This window comes from Varroa destructor, unplaced genomic scaffold (genome assembly GCF_002443255.2).
Source record: "Varroa destructor unplaced genomic scaffold, Vdes_3.0 BEIS01000002.1, whole genome shotgun sequence".
Classification (NCBI taxonomy): Eukaryota; Metazoa; Arthropoda; class Arachnida; order Mesostigmata; family Varroidae; genus Varroa; species Varroa destructor.
This window is the reverse complement of record NW_019211455.1, coordinates 14,861,778-14,881,836: the sequence shown is the minus strand read 5'-3', so window position 1 is coordinate 14,881,836 and position 20,059 is coordinate 14,861,778. Positions and strand designations below refer to the sequence as shown.

Sequence of the window (20,059 nt, the reverse complement as noted above, 5' to 3'; positions counted from 1 at the left end):
GGAATATCGGTTAGTGTATAGCAATATTGATCGCAGGCCAAGTGGAACTTCGATAGCGATGACGTGTCGGCGATGTGTCTAATACGGATTTGATTTCTATTCGTAGCTATGATAAACCCTTTAAAGTAGATCTTCGAAACGGGTAAGTCTTTATGTATAGCTTCTTCCTGAATATACATGTCTATTAGATACTGGCTTGTTTCAATTCACTTTCAACTTTGCGACGTGTGGCCATGACTCCCAAAGTAGTAAATTTTTGTTTTCCTGATCGCTTCTACATTGTGACTATCCGTCTCGTTGCGCAACGCCGGCCGATGGTCCACAAGTACTTCGAGGAATTTTCTGCTTTGTGCCATTTACAAAAGAAGTGTGATTCGGTTACCTCTGTGGATACAAGTAGTTCTCGAGGGAAGTTGTTGTTATGCGGCTTAAACTTGTATATTTTCGCTACTTCATACATACAGCCATTCATAAAAAGACCTATAATAACATTAAGGTGTGAATTTTGTACATGTTACACACAACTTGTCCAGACATATAAATAATAACTCATATGACGAATGTTTATTAAAAGTTTTTTGTTGCGATTTCGAAAAACCGTGTTTGTGTGAGTTGTTCCTTGAACTATTTTGTATGTGTGTATAGTATATGAACCAGGTCCTCAAAAAGACTGTATTTACACTGGTATACTTGTATAATCTATGACCTTAATGTCTGCACGATTTTAGCTAGACACGACCAAGTATCGTATGAGTTTCTTTATTTATGCTTCTACTTCTGCTGATATTTAGTTATATTTGCTGTGGTTCTGAGGTGTCTGGCCGAGCACTTTGCAAAAAAAAAGGCACAAGTCAATAGATATTTTAATTCAATATAGAAAGTATTTTTTTCTGGTTACGTTTGTCCACTTACCTCTCTAAGCAACTTATATTTTGAGTGAAAATTATTATCAATTAGCGCAGTGTTTATCACGCTATTTTCACCCATGATAGAATATACATGAATTAAGGCCAGTTATAAATAATTCGGTATGTTATATAGCCATCTTTTAAGCGGGGTTATTTCCGTTTCGCCTTTCCTCCGCTGCTGTGACTTTGTCCATGATCCACTGGTGCATTTTATCCACTCCAAACATAGTCTTGACGCTAGTACGAACGACATCGATACTCTGATTCGCGAAATCACTTAACCGATCGATATTCAAAGCCTGCCGATATTCCTGCACATCCCCTAAAAGAAATGATGTACAAAAACATCCGACTTTATTTAGTCTCTGTAGAAACCTTCGATCGGATCACCCGTTTGTGACGGGTAATTCAATAGACGGTTGAAAGGTTTAAGTAAATCATTGAATTTCGGTCACACGATAGCCAAACTAAGATTTTATATAATATACAGTTGTAAACTAGGTAAAAGGTCAATCAGTAGGCTTAGCTTGAGGGTGACGATATTTTATTATTGTTCTTTCGAGCGCATTGGCATGGCGTCCAACACGCCGAAACGGTGGAATCACGAAAATACACCAATATAATATCATTCGTTATGCCGTGCGTAGGATGTCTTGGATACATTAAGATATGTGCGAACAACGTGCCCCGCTATTTTAAATAATCGTTCTAGTTAGTTAGTTCTTCGTGATTCGGTACTGCCAGACACGCGGCCAGTATATACTTCGCCCGAGATGACGGGTCGCTTTGGTCCAAAAATTTACCTTCTGTACATAGGTCAGCTTTGTTAAACACAATCAGTAGCGGTGCGTTGGCTCCGCAGGTAAGGATGTCGTAAAGCCCAACCTGGGCAGGAGGGAAAAACTCTCGATTCGAGACATCCACAATAAACAGGACAGCATCAATGTCTCGCTCCACGGAATGCTTCGTCCACAGATTAAACATAACCCCACCAAGTTCGCGAATCGTCACCGTCATCGACTTGCGCAATCCGGGCATCAATCGAACATCAGTGATATTTAATCCTGTCGTAGGAAACGTGTGCGGCATCCTTCGGTACTCTGGGGCGGTCACTTCTTCAAGCCGTTTGATCAAACTCGATTTTCCCGAGCTCATAGGACCGATCACCAAAATCGCCATAATCGATAGGTTGTAGGCACTTCGTATTCACAGTTGCTAGTAGCTCCAGAAAATGGTTGCATTAAAATTACAATATCTGTTATTAGCCTCAGATAACATCGAAACGAGAAGTGGATCGGAAGCTGACACTCGATCGGCCTTTCCTATGGGGTTTCACTGAAGCTATCAATTCCGTTGTGGTTTAATTTTACGAACGATACTTGGAAAATTTCCTAGTCACGTAAATTACGTAAACATGTTTTGTCTTCTGAGTGAGTTCACCGGAATAGTTTGCAGAGACTTAACGTTCGAGGCCTCGGCAGGAGCAACCCGAGCGAGCTCTGAACGTTTACGAGCGTCGCTATAGCAACAGACCTAGTGAGGGTTGCCTGGATACCCTCCCTAGACTCGATGCGAACGAACTGCTAAAGTAAATTGTAAGTGATAATACAAAAGCTAATTTTGCTATGGTGAGACATAGATTTCCTTGGCATCCTTCGCCCGATATCAGCTTCAGCGGTTTTCGATAGACCTTACTGTTGATCAAAGAGTAGAATTTTTCATTCGTACCATAGATTTCATCGCATCAGGGTTTTGAACGGTTAAACATATGATCTCATGGGAACTGGAGATGCTAGCAAATAATAACTAACTTTAGTAAGCTAATTCCAAGCAAATGACGATACGTAATTACGACGATAACAGATTGGAGCTAACAGCAACGTTTATATTTCCAAAAATGACATTAGCTGATACCTTCTAATGTTTCTAAATTTTCGGACTTTTCCTTCAATATTGAAAGTAGCTAAAAGACATAAGATACCGTTTGAATTTATCCAAATCATCTGTCAGACGTTCTAAGAAAATCAGCTACTTGTTAAACGAGTACGAAATGTTTAACAAACATTTCTTCGTTGCAAAGCGTTGACAGGCATTTGTTGTGCTTAGGTGAAGCACGATCGATGCGAACGAATTGCACGTTTTTCTAGATAAATTTCTATAATAATATATATATATATATATATATTTTTTTTTAAATAAATATTTATTTATACGATGATCTGCATTTAAGAAAAGGAGAAAAATTGCTTTGGCTAGTGAACGGCTTGTTCAAATTTATTTGGATATTTATTATCTGAAACCACTTCGCTTTGCACAGTCTACGGCCGATGCTTTTAAAGGGTCGTAGATATAGCTATATAATTTGGAAAATAATAGGAAAATTACCTTAACCAAATGAGAATTTTGACTGACATATTATCCTTGAAGACATTAAACTTTATTGAGTTTAATCAGCTATAACTTAAATTAGATTGAGCTTTTTGAAATTGGTAGACAATAAAAGATTTAATTAAATTCACTTTCTACGTAATATTTACGCAAAAAATATCCACTTTAATTAGTCGGTAAAATAGTGGTCTTACAAGGTAGGTGCTAAAAACGAGAAAGCTATTTAATATATCTTTCAATATTTACTTAGCGTATTTCTATATACTCGTATACTGTTAACTGGCTTATTACTAAGTTTCTTTCAGGCTTCAGTATTCATAGGATTTAATTAGCACAGTAGGGTTTTCAGTAGTCTCAAAGGTTTGATATTACCTACCCATATGTCTTGTACAATGCCAATTGTTCTTAGATTGTCAGTGAAAAGCAAATAGGTTCATCTAGAAGCAGTGACTAATTATTGTTACAAGTAGGCAATGCTTTTGTGTACGTTCGGTCTAACGTTCTGCCTTAGAAGATCCTTTGAAAACGATTGGCGCCGACAGTTATTTGAAGCTCTATAGCAGAGTGTGTCCTACTGGACAACGGCCTGATTGGCATTCTTCAACGATGCAGCGCTAGAATCACTGAGGAATCTTGCTCTTTCGCACCAAATTGAATATATAAAGACGTGAACAGGCATATTTTCGAGAGCCGTTCCTGCCAGTAGGCGGAGTTATTATTTTTCTAGGTCTGCATATACTCGCACTTGCCGCAATAAAAGAAAAGTATACCAGTGTTGGTTTACTATTTTCCCCAAAGCAGTAAATATATATGGTGTGTTTTTAATAACATGTCTATGCGGGTTGCGCCGTATTCAATGGATCGAAGGTTACGACTTCTTTGTCATCACCCAGCTTGTACAACTTGGCACTAAAAGCATTTCTAGATGACTTTTCTGCTCGTGAGTCTCTTGCTGCCACGTCGACACGGCCGCTGATCCTGTGAACCTGCAGATAATCCGAAGACAAAGTGGGTCAGGTTTTCCATAAATATGACTACAGCACAACCAGTAGGTTATTGTGGAGATGCTATTTGCCTTTCTAGCTGTCGAAATCATAAACCGACGCTTGTCAGTGGCCGCAAGACGGTCTTAACACCGATTCAATAGCGATTTTTAAATCACGCGGGCCACATACGCGTGCTTACATACATAAAGAGGGATGTCGAAAGAGCACCGATTGTTTCCCTAGCTAGATTAGAACATATCTCAGATAATATTAGGCGCACTGGGTTGACGCGGGTGTCGTCTGAAAGCTTATATTTAGAACAATTCGCGGAAGGACAATAGTAAACTGGGCTAGTATAGTTGGATTGCTTTTACTCAGACTTAACATACATAAAGTGTTTTAAGGATAAGTGAAGCTCCTGCAAAACTGCTCTGTATATACAATGTTATTGTTATAAAGGCACAGATGCTGTTTGGAGCGAAAAAATGTTTGTTTATGGTGAATATAGTTATCGGACGAAATGGATTAAAGATGGTTGTGCCGCTTTCGTTCGATACGTAAGATGCCCCTCACACGGAGAAGCTGATATAATGATTGGAAAGATCGAACAGAACCGACATGTCAGTAAGCATGATATTGCCAAGGGACTAGGCACTCACCAAGGAATAGTTTGGGATCATTTGAAAAAAAGAAACCCGATGTTTGGGTGCCACATGAGCTGACGCAGGAGGCTGCGCTTAATCGTATTCCCCTCTGCGAAGCTGTACAGACATTGGACCATTTCTAAGGCGCTTGATCATGAGTGAGAAAGAATAGACCGTATATATTTGGCTATATATGTATATGATCATATATATATATATATATATATATATATATATAACGGTCATTCCTTTTCTTCTTCATTTTTCATACAAACTCTACTACATGGGTCACATATTCTTTCGTAAAGAATTGGTGAACGTTGTGACATTTACAGAGTTATTTTAAACAAAGCGTTTGATTAAAAGGAAAATAAATTAGGCCAACTGTGGTATGATAATATGGTATGGACGTTCAGGCCAAGCCGGTAGTCCTCCATTGCATTTAGGATACACAATTATTCCGAAATTCAAGTATTTTTGATATAGACAGAAAGCTAAACTGGTATTTCTAAGAAAACTGCCATTAGAGACGTTGCTAAAAAGAGAGATACTGCATTAATCACCACATTTCACACGTTAGTCCTATAGACAAATTTCAATTTGTCCTTTTAGTCGTTAACACATTGTTTTTCCAATTTTTTTCTTTTCCATGTGGCGGATCAATGTTTGTGAACCTAACACTTATATAGCGATTCTATGTCACTGCGATACTGTTTTATTGTATGCAAAAATGATTGCGTTACATTTCGTATGAGGAGTCTCGGGCGAATGGCGTCACGTTCTTAAACAACAGCTTGTATCGAATACAATTACTAATTTTAAGAACTTAGTGGCCCTCTGGATCGTTCCGGAAATGCTCAGGTGGCAAAATATTGACAACATGAATTACTCCATTCGTCATAATCGCTGCCATCTTTTGAAGCGTGATCTCTATTTTGGCAGATTTGTGATATTAATAGCAGGTATCGATTGTATTTTGGCAGACACTCTATGACACGGACTGAGGATTGCGGGCTCTTTCGGCCAAATGGCTGCTTCCTGCAGTTGTTATTACATATTTCTAACCAAATACTGCTGCAAACACTTTTAAATATGCATTAGCTAACTTATGTTCTGCATGTATTGGCATATGTTATAACACTTAGAAGTTAAACGCTATGGAGACAAAGCAGAACCTGACCCGAGCTTACCTGAATTTCAGGACTGCTTGCGTTCACATCAGTTGCTATCTTTGTTGCATCCGCGTGAGGCGGTGGTTGGACAAACAGGGTGAGTTTTGTGGTCTTCTCTTTTACTGGCTTCATCGTACATGACGCTCCTTTCATCGTGGAAATGAGGTTGTCTAGCCAGGCACTCATGAGAGGCTCCGATAAACGCAGCGTCAGGTCTTTGATATAGACGCCTTTCTTTGCCCCGGTCGACTGAATCAGCACATTTGGACCTGCCACCGACTGACTTTCAGTGACACTACTGCTAGGCGATGGCGGAACTTTGTACGGAACTTCCTTCGAGTCAAACGGGAAGTGTACCACTTTTGCCGAAGTACCAAGAAGGGCACCAGTGTCCGGAATCTGAGCCAAGTTCACGACGCCGGCACTTGACGTAATCGAAGGGTTGTAATTGTCATTGAAGGCGTCTAAATATGGATTACTGTATGCGTAAGACGGCTGCCGTCGCGGTGTACGTAAATCATCTGTGTCAGCGTAGTAGTTCGCTGGCGACAGGTCGGAGTAGTAAGTTTGAGGATACGCGGCCAGTCTTGAATTTCCTGTGGTTTTATATGAGATAAAAAGCATCAGAAGAGATTAGTTCGTTTGGGATTTTCTTTTTTGGTGAGTGGACAGCTGTCAAAATCTACTTTATTACACAGGCGCTTTGGTATCACGGAAGCTGTGGCAGGAACGTGGGGAAATATTAAATGTCTTATCCTGTATCTAAATGGGAGTAAACGATGTACTAAAAAGATATCGCAGAGAATTCGAAGTCCGTGTATTCACTGGCTTATGACTGCGCGCGAGAGTTTTGTGAGTTGTCGCAGCCCTTGCCTACCTACATATATCGACTAACGGTTCGATATTCCGGAAGCAAAAAAAACCAGCATAGAAACTTCATAAGGTTCTAACAGCAATACTAATAATAATAATCGACTACTTTTGGAATTACATATAAATCGTATTACCATAATAAGTTTGACACTGGACTATGACGAATGTGGCTTCAACCAGGAGCATTCGAATTGGTTGAAGCATATTAGAAAACTATGCGTTCCGAACAAGGCTAGAACTGCTGCCTAGTGAAGGGTCTACTGTAACTTTTATACCGAACTGTCGTTTTACCTGCTTTCGACTGTACGTTAATTCGAACTTAGACCTCATGTCGAACCCAACACGAATTAAGTAATGGGACCCATAAAAGGCGTGTGTTACACTTATTAAGCCGTGATGATGCCATCTAAGTTGGAAACCTTGTTAGTGACGGCTCTATCTAACGGACTGTGCATCTCACGAATTTCCGTCCAAAATTCCGTATGAACGTAATTATGATCCAAGTTCGACAAACGAAATTGAATGATACTTCGTAATCTTTCGACAGGTTTTTAAGTGGCGTTAAATATTTTCATATTATTACGTGGATTGATAGGGAAACGGAGCTTATTTTCAGTCTCTATCAAAGGCTGTAGCCTCGATATGATTGGAACACTTGATCAAGTTTAAAAGATTTTTCAAGTTTACATGATGCTATAGGTGCACCGAAGGAGGCTGAATAAACAGGCGGCTGAAGTGCAATTAGATTTATTTAAGTAAATTTAACGTAAAGTAAAGAAGCTAGTAGAAGAAGTAAAAGCTTAAATGTCGGCTCGGTTTTATGATCTCATCTATATTTCCTGTTCTGTAATCTTTCATTGATTCAAGAACCGAGCTTTTGCCTAAATATAATACTCAACTCTCCTAACAGCATACTATTATTCGTAATATGATAATAAATAAAAAAAAAAAAGAAAACCTTTTTAAAATTTTTATTAAGAAATTAAATTAAAAAAAAATATCATAGAAAAAGAAGTTCGGTTATTGTTGGTTGCTTTATATCTTATTCAGTAAGTTCAACGTAAGGCATTACAAAGCACTGGTGATGTTTTAAAATACCCCTCAAGCAGTGAGAACACATCGCAGCAGGCCAACGCACGTGAAGGTTTATAGTACGATTGTAGAAGGCTTATTATATATATATATTTAGCATGGGCCTGAATAGCTCCTCACTCGAGCGGGTTCATATGGCGACAAAGAGTCGATAAATTGAATAATAACAATACACCATGTTTAATTTCACGTAGGCGGAAATTTTTTCCTATCAGAAACACATTCATAGTAGAAACCAATACTCATTATAGATTGTTCCGCTTTCCGTTGCTCGTTTCGATCCATAGAAATTTATAGCATTTTCATGAAAAAACGCCACTTAACTTTGTGCCATTACTTAGCCTATTAAATGTTGGACCTTTACAAATACTGCGTATATTCAATTTTACAAAATAGCATATTGTTTGATAAAGAAATTTTGAACGAACGGCATAATGAACAATTCCCATTATTTACACGAGAAAGCGACATTTTGTGCAGAGTGATCGTGTCATCTATATTGGGTACAATTGATGGTGACTGTGATACAAATAGTATACCGAGCTCACAGCCCTGAAATCTTGGGTTTGATCCTTACTTCAAATAATTCTCACTGCACTACGAGCATCGGACTTTTGAAAGGGGATATTGGTGCCGATAGGTTTCGACCCAACATATTGATTTTTGTCCGCAAGGCTTACAAAAACTAGAGCAAAACACAACTTTGAATGAGATGGAGGTATTTCTTTAGGCACTGTTCGCTTTGTGCACCACATTTAGTAAGACTTCCGTAACCTTATTATTATAATTATATATATATATATATATATAACTTCATATTAACCTTGCATAATCGCAATAATTGCTTGCTGCTGCTTTTACCTTGCAAACCGCGGCTTCGCTACTAAAGTTGGTGCACACAACGTTTTCTTACGGGATTCCTTAATGCCCCTCATCTCTATTGATTATACTTATTTGAGGACCGGGCTTTGTTCAAGTCGTGCTAACTCAGCGAGCAGGGGCTACATATGAAAGGACGCCTACAGTTTCATAGTTTTTGTGGATATTTCAGATAATAAAGGCATGCAGCTTTTTCCAAAGGCAATTGTTACGAGTATTCAGATAGAAGGAATCGCCCAAGCATCCTTGGCTACTATTCGGGGTAACAGGCCATCACTAAACTAGTCACTTACTCATCTTTAGGCATCAGGTCTAATAGCTATATACAGTGCCGTACTCACATTGAAGACATAGCCAAAACTGTGTTTGATATGTATAACCTAAGACTGGGGGGTCTTCTCTGTCCAGGATATACATGAAGCTTTATATAGAATAGATATATTGCACGCACGTATGGGTCTTTCTTTAATCAAAGATATAATCTTGCTTATATTGTTTCAGCGGAATCAGAATAGATTTGGAAAAAAAAGTTTTCCTTCAATGTCGTATTTTCGTCAAGCAGACCATTTCTTCTAGCGCTACCCGCTATGTAGAAATATTAGTTTTTAATAAACTTAGTCAACATGGTAGATTTGGTAACGTTTGTCTAGTCAGACAAAATTAGTTGAAAAGTGGAGCCTGCTACTTCAGCATTTCGAAATTCCGGCCTCTTACGCTGCAAGTGATACTCTCGTCCGGCATATTGTGCACTATATGCCATAAACGTCGTTTAGCTTGTGCTATATTTCGTCTTTCAGACGTTGGTATTGTATACGCAAACCATTTACGAATCTCAGCTAGTGTTTAATATGTGCTTAATATTAGTTTTTGTGATAGTTCAATGGTGGCGTGTCTATTTACGAACCTTACGATTTATATGAAGGAAAAGACAGCGCTTTGAAAACGGTGGTATAGACAATTTCGCTTCAGCAATTGACAATAGTTAATGGCCGCACCAAGTATAAACCTGACACGCTTATTCAGGCCAGATAAGGAAGGATGTAGGTACGCAGGTCAGGAAAATGGTCGGAGTTTATGCTGGTCACAGGTAGATTCACACCCTTGGAACACCTGAACGAATACTTAAAGCCAACAAGTTTGAGACCGGCTGTGAAACATTTCGTTTTAACCATTTGCAGCGACGCTTAATGGCTGTACCAACTACAAAACTACAAACAGATATTTAGGCTAAATAAGAAAAATTAAAAATCGATCTGAACATTCGGCGTTAAAGGACAAAGCTTCGCTACTTCAGGCTTTTGAAGCGATCAATGTCGAAAGCCAGTAGCAAATGAAGAAATCGAAACGTTTGGTTCATTTCTGGGTAACCGGGTGTAGTCATCAGCTCATAACTAAGAAATTCTTTTGCAGAGGACTTGTTTTAACTTCCTCCATAGAATCAAATATATAGCATCCCAAAGAGTTGCAAGTAATTAAGAGGTAGCGATCTATTGGCCCGTCTCCTGTATAGACATGACCTTTCACCTGCATTGCCACCTCATGAACGGCCTGTGCATATTGCTACAATTACTTCTGATATTATTATCTTTTTACGGAATTGTTCTTTCCTTTATCGCCGTGGTCGTCAATATGTATTGCTTTCGATGGAGGCCACCAACTACAGCCTACTGCGCCATCCTTGCCAATATTCAATCGATACTTATTGGAAATCCCGTAAGGGAAAGGGTACAAGCTATAACCCGGTGACAAGTTTTACCTCCGAAGGTAGATTTCATCGTACTTACGAAGGGGTGACAACTCAGTTAAATTCAAGACTAACCACTGGTCTATTGTTTTACCTCACCTCAAAGGATATTGCAATGAGGACACTTAATATGAGAAGCGAAAGTTGGCTGCGGCTGTACTCCGGATGGTAGGAAAGCCTCCACAAGTGCTTCTAGTCTCGTTTCGCCTTGGTCTGCTATTCATAACGAGTTCACGGTCAACTTACACTAATTGTGCATTTCAGAGGTCTCGCCTTGACGAACCGCGCAAGCTACAGGTGTGTCATAAATGACTTATAAGCAAGCTTGTACGTAAGAGATACCAAAATGCAGATGTTTAGAACGCGGTTTTAACCGAAACGAAGCGTTCACATAAATATTGTACCCAGGGCCAGCGACACTGTATACAGCAGGTTTGGGCTGTACGTGAAACTAGGTTTGTGTGTAGACATCTATAAACCTAGGTCATTGTGTGGGTGTGTGTAAGAGAACTTTAGTTCAATGCTCTGAAAGGCACTCACGCCAAAATTTCTGTAACGTGCAATGCTTTTCGTGGCAACCTGTAACCGAATAACGAATTAGAATTATGTGATTGTTCTTATGCACAATGGACATCGCTAGTAATCGGCATCATTTGAAGGATCAGCACCTCAAATAACAATCTTGAAAGTATGCATCGCAAGTCTTAAGGGGAAGCCGTTCCATCCGAGGACGCTGTCTAGCACTGTTTCGCATTTAGTGGTCAGCTAGCTTTCGATTGATAGAGTTTCACTGGTAATGTGAAAACCACGTGTATATATATATATATATTGAGCAAAAAATGTCTTCGTTTGTTTACTTCGTGATGATATAAAAAAGCGTTATGCACCTACGGAAACTACAAGTGTTTCCGAAACATAAAACGAGCTATTTACGTGACACACTATGGCCATAATTGTTACTATAGTCATTCGTAGGTAAAACGCGACGTCTGAAGGAATGCCAAGCAATAGTACTAGAAACATGTATTCTATGTAAATTGCAACCTGTCCCCTATCGTTAACCGTTAAAACAGAACGTACATAAACGCATTTATATAACAAAAATTTATAGGTTAAACATGATGTTTAGCATACTTAAGTAAATCATTTCATAATCTGTTGAGGCGAACGGGAAGCATCGGTTGTTGCTACCGATGTGTTGTAAAAAGAAAAAACAAACATAATTTTCAGTTTTCGTGCCGTCTCTAAGAAGATAGTTGTATATCAATAGGCTTCTGTTCTTCGGTGGACCATTTCCAACAGTCTATGAAAGACGCTGAAATTTCTCTGATCTATGGTGGTAATAGTGGTATCGAAATATCGTACTACTAGATATTTTTCTGCAGCTCGTGTTTTTAAAATATCTTTGATGATTAAACAATATTGGCCGTATAATAATAATGAAGTGGATTTCCGAAGGGGATTGATGAGAAGGGATTAGTTACTGAGAAAAGTCTAGGTGCGACATCGGGGCTTTTTCTAGCATGTACTGTTTATTATATAATAAGAAATATGTAACACAGCACATATTACATATGGCATATATAATATATATGCCATATGTATATAAGTTTTTGCTATATTCTTGTTGTATGTTAAATTTTTTCCCTCGGCTGACAGCTCAAGCACGTATAACAATACGTTCGTCGTGTGTAATTTCGTTTTAAGACATATTTCCAATTTCGAAAGACATTCTTATGCAGAGCGTCGAAATCGTATGTGAAGGTACCTTACTTCAGTTTGAAAGATGATGATGATAAGTCTGCTAGACCTGAAAACGCTCTGGCAGGCAAAGAGCGTCAGGGCTTTAAAAATCGTTGTTTTCCATAGGGTGAAATATCTTATGTTGTTTGTACTTGATCTACCTATAAACTACGTTTTTTTGGAGTTGTCCTTCAGGTTCGTTTCATCTCATGGATAATTTTAAAGTGTGTAGGGACTCGGTAACGATATTTCGCGCGAGAAAGTATTCAGACGTCTACCGATACCTTGTATTCGGGGGCCGTTATGTGGGCCTCTTTTGGAAAAATAAAATGATAGCTTGGACAATCAGAATTATTCACCTGGTCTTGCAGATTGGCCTTATCGCTACTTCCGGATTCCACTATTTTCAGGTACCTATTGCGTCTCACTATTTGTATGAATCGATTATACCAAACATATCTATCGTATTTGGACTAAAAAAAAACTATATCAATAAGACATTTAGATGATTCGCAGTTCACGGTAAAACCACTGAATGACTAACTTATTTATTGAATTGTTGTACAGATTGAGGCCCCAGAGGGTCTGGACCTAAAGTCCAAGAATAACCCGTTGCATGCAGAAAAGTTCTTCATGATGCAGATAGCACTTCGAGTGTCTTTCGCCCTCATTACGTACGTCACGGGCATCGTTAAGGTTCGTCAAACTTTAAGTTTCCGTTACTAATAACTTCTCTAACCTTTCCCATTGCAAATCGATAGGCAATTATCTTTTCTTAAAATTTTACAGTAAAATAGAGCGTTGTTTGCTCGAATGTCATTGATGGCCTCATCCGTCAATTAAAGCTAAACAGATAGGACATAAAAAAAAATATAGATAATCCGTTGAGCCTAGTACCACGAATGTAGTTGGATAGCAGTATCACGAAAATCAGATCAATGTATCCTGCTGTTCTATTCAATAGAAGTCCCACATTCAAATGTTAATGCAGTCGTTCTTCTTTTGTCGTGCTATGAAGATGCACTAAAAACACCTGAACAATATATACCAGTAGTGACAGCATATGAGTTGTCGGGTCCCTATCTATATCTATCTATCAAAACTATAGCTCGACAAACTTTGCAACGTATCTCGATTGACCCTCATTGGTCAACGGTCAAGTTTATGTACAAAATTAGAAAAATCATTGAATTTATATAACTATTATTTACGTTTTTGACACATCGAATCCTCTTACGTGATCATATAACGAGATGGCTATGCGGATGTGAAAAGATTCGTTCTGACCGTCTTAAATTCCTCATCAGTCTGTTGTTTTGAAGGATAGCAAATGTTACATATGGGCATACTCGTACATATACATGCAACGCTTGTTTATATATATTTTTATATGATTTCGACCGCGAGGGCGAAGACGCATTTTTCAGCAATTGCTGCGCATATATTATTCATTTTCCATTCAGTTTATACGCATACGCATCTAGCTGTTTATTGATGATCACAGATAGATATATATATATAATAAGAAACCAAAAAATTTACCTCCCGATCCATAGAAGTAGACGTGTAAATCTGACGGAGACAGACGGGATAGAAGTATACATGTAGATATATATCATAAGTTACGCTATGATATAATTCGTGATATGTGAATTAATTATTTGCCAGGTCATCTGTCATCGCAAAATAGTATCACTTATGCTTAGTATATTTACTAACGGTATAATTTCACGGAATATCCTAAAGGTGCAAAGGTCTCGCTTGAAAATCAATCTCACCCTTATCTAAACATTGACTGGTGCTATAAAGGTGCGCTTGTACAGAGCGTTCCATTGATTCTCACACGCATAAGGAAATTGTGACCTGGTATCGATTCGTATCAAAGAAACTATATAAAACTAATTGTTGCTAGCCTTTTCATAAAAACGCTGATATTACATATGAATTCTGTTGCAGGCTTACTTGGTTATCGCTAATTCGAACACGGGGGTATTTACCTTTAATGGGCAATGTCTTTTGCAGCCTTGGTAGTACACGCAGCTAACTTACAAGCAAGCTCAAATAACTGAGGTGCAGAAAGCCTTTTCCTCTCTGCGGCAATTACAAGGTTTTCGATGACATTGCGAAACCAAATTCGTAAGGTCGAACGTACGTGGAATTAAAATATTTGTCCGATTGCACCTTTTTCTGGTTGCAGCGACCACATAAGTTTCCAAAACTGAAGTTTTGAGAAGTCGACTAATATAAATAGAATGGACTTGCTACGTCTTTACAAATTTTCGAGGAGAAAACATTTTTAGTAACCCCTCGCGTTCTTAGGACACTTTTTCAGTAGAGCCCGAGATACGACACGTAAGGTAACGGTGAATCGAGAATGCCATGCGTCTTTATATACATAAACATATTCCCTCACTATAACTAAAAAATTAGCAAAGGAATCACATCAATTCTATTGTAGGTAAGCATTGTGGGTGTTATGTCAGGCCCAACATAGTTATATTATGGATAAAGTCAGCTCTTGACATGAATACCATCGTGATGCGTATCATCTTTAGGGAACAAACTATGTTTTATTAATTGATTACATCTTTTTACCATAATATCGCCTTTTATCTGTGCGTCGATTTAAGGAGCGGAGACTTGAAGAACTACGTCAGATTTTAACGTGTCTGTACGTGGACGATAAACTACTTCGTATCAATCGCTTGTTGGTAATGTTCGTTATAGTGTTTCTTGCATCGTCGCTATCGATAGATATCTATCTTCTCTGTGACCGCGGCGACGTCTTGCCCCTTCTCGGATCCGTTCATAACTTTCCGATTCGGATGACAAGCAAGGTAGGGCCTCACAAGTAAAAATACGCCTATTTACCATTAGTGAAAGTGGCTACGAAAAAATAAGTTTCCATTGGGTGTTTTTTTAGTTTCAATTAATGCAGGCGAACTGATGTTCGCGAAGTAAGTTCGACTTACGAATCTTCAAGTGTGCGGTAAAACTGATTCATAGAGTATCTAGGGTTTATAAGAATGGTATTCTGACAGGTTCAATCTATGGACTTAGTTGAAGTTAGTAGGTGTTGTAAATAGAAGTTTTCAGCTTAGTGTTAAGCGCTTCTAATGGAACTGATCGTTAACCTATTTACCTTGGCCACCATTTGGGCACTTCCCAAAGATTTTTTGTGATCTTTTCACTTTTTACTCGCTGTTAGAAGTACTCGAAGCTCGAACAGGATAACATTTTTGATAGTAAGCAGACTGTTGACTTAATTAGCAGATCTAATTTTAGCTTAATTGTTTTTGTGTCTATGCCCCATATACAGATATCTATTGAATGTAGAGCGCTAATTAAAAAGCTTTACATCAAACCTTCATTCGGGTTACATCCAACACTTGATACAGTCCGCCGCAGTCGGAACTGAATCCAACTACTGGGTTTTCAAAAAAAACAGGTATTAATCGTTTTTACGCGAAGACTGAAGAGAATATTTATTGTATTTTAAATAACCTAACTAAATATGTGCGAGTCTGATTATTGACCTTGTGCCGTTTTTATGGCAATACCGTAGCCCCATCATTGTGGAATTTCTGAGGTCTCTAGGCGAAAATTGTCGATCGAAATTGAGTCCGTTTTATTAAAAGAGTTCTGCAAAGACCGATACAAATGATATTTCAGCGATGAAGAATCCGGGCTATATCGTGTAGGCATTCAGGTCCTCTCATTTTCTGCCGGGTAGCTAGAAATGTACGTAGTGTAGCATTGACATGGCAGAAAATTGCGCCTTTTTTTTCTGTTTGTTAGCTCTGTTTAACTTTTCAGTGGCTTGTTTCAATCTTATTTGTTGGCAAATAAAAATCCGAATCAATCTTTTTGCCAAACGATACTAACCTATAATGCCCAGTTTTTTCCGCTCCCATCGAATACGTAAGATGCTTTGGCGTCAGCCCTGGCGTCACCACAAATTATAACACATCGTACACAATTCACTTTTCATCGTCCGTGATCGACATCTTTAGAAGCGACTCAACTTTCATCAGATGGCAACACGATCGAACTAGTTTGTCGTATAGCACCCAGTGATTTAGAACTCTATCTTGGTGGATGTTTGGTCCCTTGGCAATACGATGGTGATGATTTCACCGGCCAATCTTTCGCAATCGATCAACCGCTGTGAAGAGCATTTTTGACTTCAAAATATCTAAAACGGGACCATTTTTAAGCCGTCTCTTCCGATAGTACATCTCGACCACAAATGGCAGGCATTTTTTTATTGGCCCGAATAGCATTTTCATGAAAAATATTAAAACAAAGTGATTTTTTTGTGAAAATTTTACTCATATTTGAAGCACTACACTTTAAGTCTCAATAAAGATGTTCTAAGTTTAGCACAGGTAGGGCTGCCAAATTTCGGCTCTCAAACGATCCAACACTGACCCGACGCGAGCCATATTACCTCAGATACGTGATTCTAATGGCGTCCGGCTAATAAAACGATCTTAATAATCTAACACCAAGCCTCTCAATAACCCAGTATAATCCTCACATTTATGTCGGCAGCTCTGTTAAACAATTCATAGGCGCAAGAATTACACGTTATTCAACGGATATAAACACAGCGACATATGCCTAGTTGGCCAAATCACGTTTGTACCAATACCGTAGCTGTTATTGAAATTATCATTATTTAATCAGTATTTGGAAATGTCTTGTCTGGCTCTCGTGTCAGTGCCCTGTGCTCTCAACGTACCGCTGCTCTAATCATTTTACCGTTAATTATTACTTTATTAGTCATTGGTTGATAGCAGTCATGACTCTAAATAATATATCTACGGTACCCAGCCAGGCAAATTGGGCAAGAACCAAAATAATGGGGATGCAGAATCTCGGAAAGGACTCATTTGTGGATGGAATAATTAGTATTGTTGTCTTCTCCAGTGGAAGAAAACCACGAAACCTCCTGTGGGTGTTATACATTAACTACGACAACCAGCGTGAATGCCACCTATTTACATAAGAGGTAAACCTGTTCACGCCAATGTTCCTAGACTTTATCTTAGTTCATATATAGTACCTATAACGGCGGACAATATATATATATATATATAATATGAAATTACGCTATGCCTGCAGTAAATCAATATCAGCAGTGCATTGCGTAAATGTGCTAGCTTCAGGTTAAACGTAAGCGTTTGGGCTTGTATCAACTTGCTTCCCGAGAGAAGTGCCTGCGACGTGCACACTAGAACGCTAAGCTTCTGTATATTTTTCAGTCAATTCAATTGCAAATTTTAGCGAGAACCATCTTCAAACCATGCGATAAGATCATACCATTTGTCTGGGTCGTAGTGAACACAAGTAGCTGAGAAAAAAAACGTGTTCAGGGGGCAAAATTCTGAAAAAGCATAATGCAAGGGCGCCAGTCCGAAACAGAATGAACTAAACAGTAACTTCATTGGCTAGGCTAAATACCGAGCACTTATGCCGCGAACAACGGCCGATCATGCGATCACGCATGCGGACCAACTTACCTCTTAGCTAATAATATTTTACTTTTCTTCCTTGAAGGGGTCAATCGAGTAGTTCGAGCTTTGTTTTAAAGTAATAGCGATTATTAGTAACTTCATCAGTCGGTGACACACAACGTAAAATTAGCCCCATTTGCTACCTACAAGTTACAGCGAGTGAGACGTGTGCGCAGGCCTTGAAAAGACCTAAATGAAGCCATGATTTACTCAATGTCCACGGCCGGCTCGAGTTTCGGTTCATTAAAGGGACACACATATATATATATAAGGATTTGTACATATATGGACAATCGTTTTAAAATGTCATTGATACTATTGGCAATGTAAGTAGAGCGTAACGGCTTCTCAACTGCACAGGGAAACCCTTCACAGATCCGAGGGGTCACGCTAGTTAAGACCAGAAATCAATCACGGTTGCGTTACCGACCCAATTAGCTCTATCTTTAGATACCATTTTCTCCTCTTTCAGTTGATCTACATCGCGTCAACATCGGCAGTACTTTGTATTCTACCAACGTTCTTCGTAGCATCTTGCGTCTGTGTTCGGCGTGCGATCGGCGCCATCAATGACGATGTCACTCGAGCTCTCTACGCGCAGGTTATCGATTTTAATTAATCACCACCTACTCTATACAAAATTTTAAAAGTCATTGCCAGCTTTAAAGACTACCCAGAGAAATGCTGCACTACGTCTAGCATATGGGTCTAATGCCTAGAGTTTAATACGTCTCCAAAATATAGGTATGTTTCAAGAATAACAAGCAAGCGACTTGAAAGATGAAAAAATCGTACCTTTTTCCATTGTCCTTTGTCGATAATAGGTGGACGAAAAGCGTAAAGATGAGCTATTTTTGCGACTTCGTGTTCGTTATGTTCAATTGCTGGACACACTTGACGAGCTATCTGATGTCTTTGGCCTTCAACTTTTTGCCTGGTTATCGCTGATGTTCTTCCACACTTGTGTCAAGGTCTTCCTTTACGCTAAATACAAGGTAACACACCACATAAACAGTGGCAAGACTAACCAGGCTAGCGAGATAAATTTACCTAGCGTATTAGATAAAGTAGACCGACGAAAAACGATACGACGATTGAAACCCTTAATATCGTAAAAAAGTGCCATAGATAATCGTACTTTTCAGCCTTGCGGTACCAAGCGGTTTGTGATTACCTGATGGTATCTTGTTTCTACTGCAGGACAATGTTCATTCAAATCAAACGGATCACATTGAATACATAATCGTTTCGTCGGTGTTCGATATACTGCTCTTTTCAATGTTCTGTTACGCCGGTCATGGAGTGTTCAAAGAGCGCGACAATACCCAGACATTGACCAGACGCTCCGAGTTGACGCCGTGCACACAACTTTTGCTCTTTCAGGTAAATCGTTCCTCAAATCTTGGCCTTTTGTGTGGTGGACCTTTTTCGGTCACAGCGTTTCGGTCGCCTATGAGTCCATAACACAAAGTTACTAACGATAAGTAATGTCAGTCAGGTGCGAGTAGGATTAGGCTAATCAAGCAAAAGTCGCTTTAATTTCCCTTCAATAAATACGATCGATAACCAAAATATGGAGCTCAATAAAAAGGCCATGTGGTTATTGACACGCATGGAATACTGATACTGGTTTAGCTGTCTTGAAGGCGACAAAAAAGTACTGCATTTTGTCCTACTTTACGCACAAATTAGTCGATAGAATTTTGTATTCAAGCGAGAAAATAGGCCCTAGATTTGAAATCTTCTTAAATTCAGTGTACTGAGATAGTATTCTATGATAGCCTTTTTTTTTCTACTTTCCTTGATTTTCTAATTCACTATTCTCTTTAACAGATGGACCTGCTAAACTCGGATGTAGATTTTGGGGTACGAACGGCATCTGGTCACAACATGAATTTGCAGTTAGCTTTTACGTTAGTCGGAACGGTCACTACATTTGCTATCGTTATAATCCAAATTTACATGTCTTCTTCTTCCGTGCCGTTTGCAAACAACATGACCTTGACCACGATAGCCAACGCGGTCGGGATTTCCTCGCCCCCAGCTACTTCATAATTTACAATGGCGTCTTTGTATCAATAAGATCATTTTTATACATACGGTCTGGACTT

The 20,059-nt window shown here is 38.9% G+C and overlaps 3 protein-coding genes across 7 annotated transcripts; 1 reads left to right on the top strand and 2 right to left on the bottom strand.

Moving 5' to 3' along the window:
- Positions 1-5: 5 nt before the first annotated feature.
- LOC111245174 (uncharacterized) lies at positions 6-20,059 on the top strand. Of its 5 annotated transcripts, XM_022793146.2 has the most exons (9): positions 1,958-2,096; positions 2,340-2,503; positions 12,625-12,839; positions 12,997-13,125; positions 15,060-15,266; positions 18,421-18,549; positions 18,773-18,943; positions 19,149-19,331; positions 19,782-20,059. In XM_022793146.2, exons 3-9 carry the CDS (start codon positions 12,639-12,641, stop codon positions 20,001-20,003), a joined length of 1,242 nt encoding a protein of 413 aa, XP_022648881.1. In that variant the 5' UTR covers positions 1,958-2,096; positions 2,340-2,503; positions 12,625-12,638; the 3' UTR covers positions 20,004-20,059. The 5 variants fall into 5 exon arrangements, with proteins under 5 accessions (XP_022648880.1, XP_022648881.1, XP_086836070.1 ...); XM_022793145.2 differs by lacking the exons at positions 1,958-2,096; positions 2,340-2,503 and adding an exon at positions 6-142; XM_086979943.1 differs by lacking the exons at positions 1,958-2,096; positions 2,340-2,503 and adding an exon at positions 10,274-10,983 and having other exon boundaries at positions 12,801-12,839.
- On the bottom strand, positions 1,049-2,087 carry LOC111245176 (ADP-ribosylation factor-like protein 16). Its single transcript, XM_022793149.2, has 2 exons — positions 1,712-2,087; positions 1,049-1,230 (listed from the first exon to the last, which is right to left on the bottom strand). The coding sequence occupies exons 1-2, from the start codon at positions 2,085-2,087 to the stop codon at positions 1,049-1,051; spliced, it is 558 nt and encodes a 185-aa protein (XP_022648884.1).
- Positions 3,153-7,251, bottom strand: LOC111245175 (uncharacterized). The gene is made up of 3 exons (XM_022793147.2): positions 7,106-7,251; positions 6,117-6,694; positions 3,153-4,282 (listed from the first exon to the last, which is right to left on the bottom strand). Exons 1-3 carry the CDS (start codon positions 7,173-7,175, stop codon positions 4,130-4,132), a joined length of 801 nt encoding a protein of 266 aa, XP_022648882.1. The 5' UTR covers positions 7,176-7,251; the 3' UTR covers positions 3,153-4,129.

Coding starts and splice junctions, on each gene's coding strand:
- LOC111245176 (XM_022793149.2), bottom strand. CDS start 2,087: ATGGCGATTTTGGTGATCGGTCCTATGAGCTCGGGAAAATCGAGTTTG. Junction 1,231..1,711: donor AGCTGACCTATGTACAGAAG/GTAAATTTTTGG, acceptor CATTTCTTTTAG/GGGATGTGCAGGAATATCGG.
- LOC111245175 (XM_022793147.2), bottom strand. CDS start 7,175: ATGCTTCAACCAATTCGAATGCTCCTGGTTGAAGCCACATTCGTCATA. Junction 6,695..7,105: donor CCAGTGTCAAACTTATTATG/GTAATACGATTT, acceptor ATAAAACCACAG/GAAATTCAAGACTGGCCGCG. Junction 4,283..6,116: donor CAAGCAGTCCTGAAATTCAG/GTAAGCTCGGGT, acceptor GATTATCTGCAG/GTTCACAGGATCAGCGGCCG.
- LOC111245174 (XM_022793145.2), top strand. CDS start 12,639: ATGGATAATTTTAAAGTGTGTAGGGACTCGGTAACGATATTTCGCGCG. Junction 15,267..18,420: donor CGATTCGGATGACAAGCAAG/GTAGGGCCTCAC, acceptor CTCCTCTTTCAG/TTGATCTACATCGCGTCAAC. Junction 18,944..19,148: donor TCCTTTACGCTAAATACAAG/GTAACACACCAC, acceptor TTTCTACTGCAG/GACAATGTTCATTCAAATCA.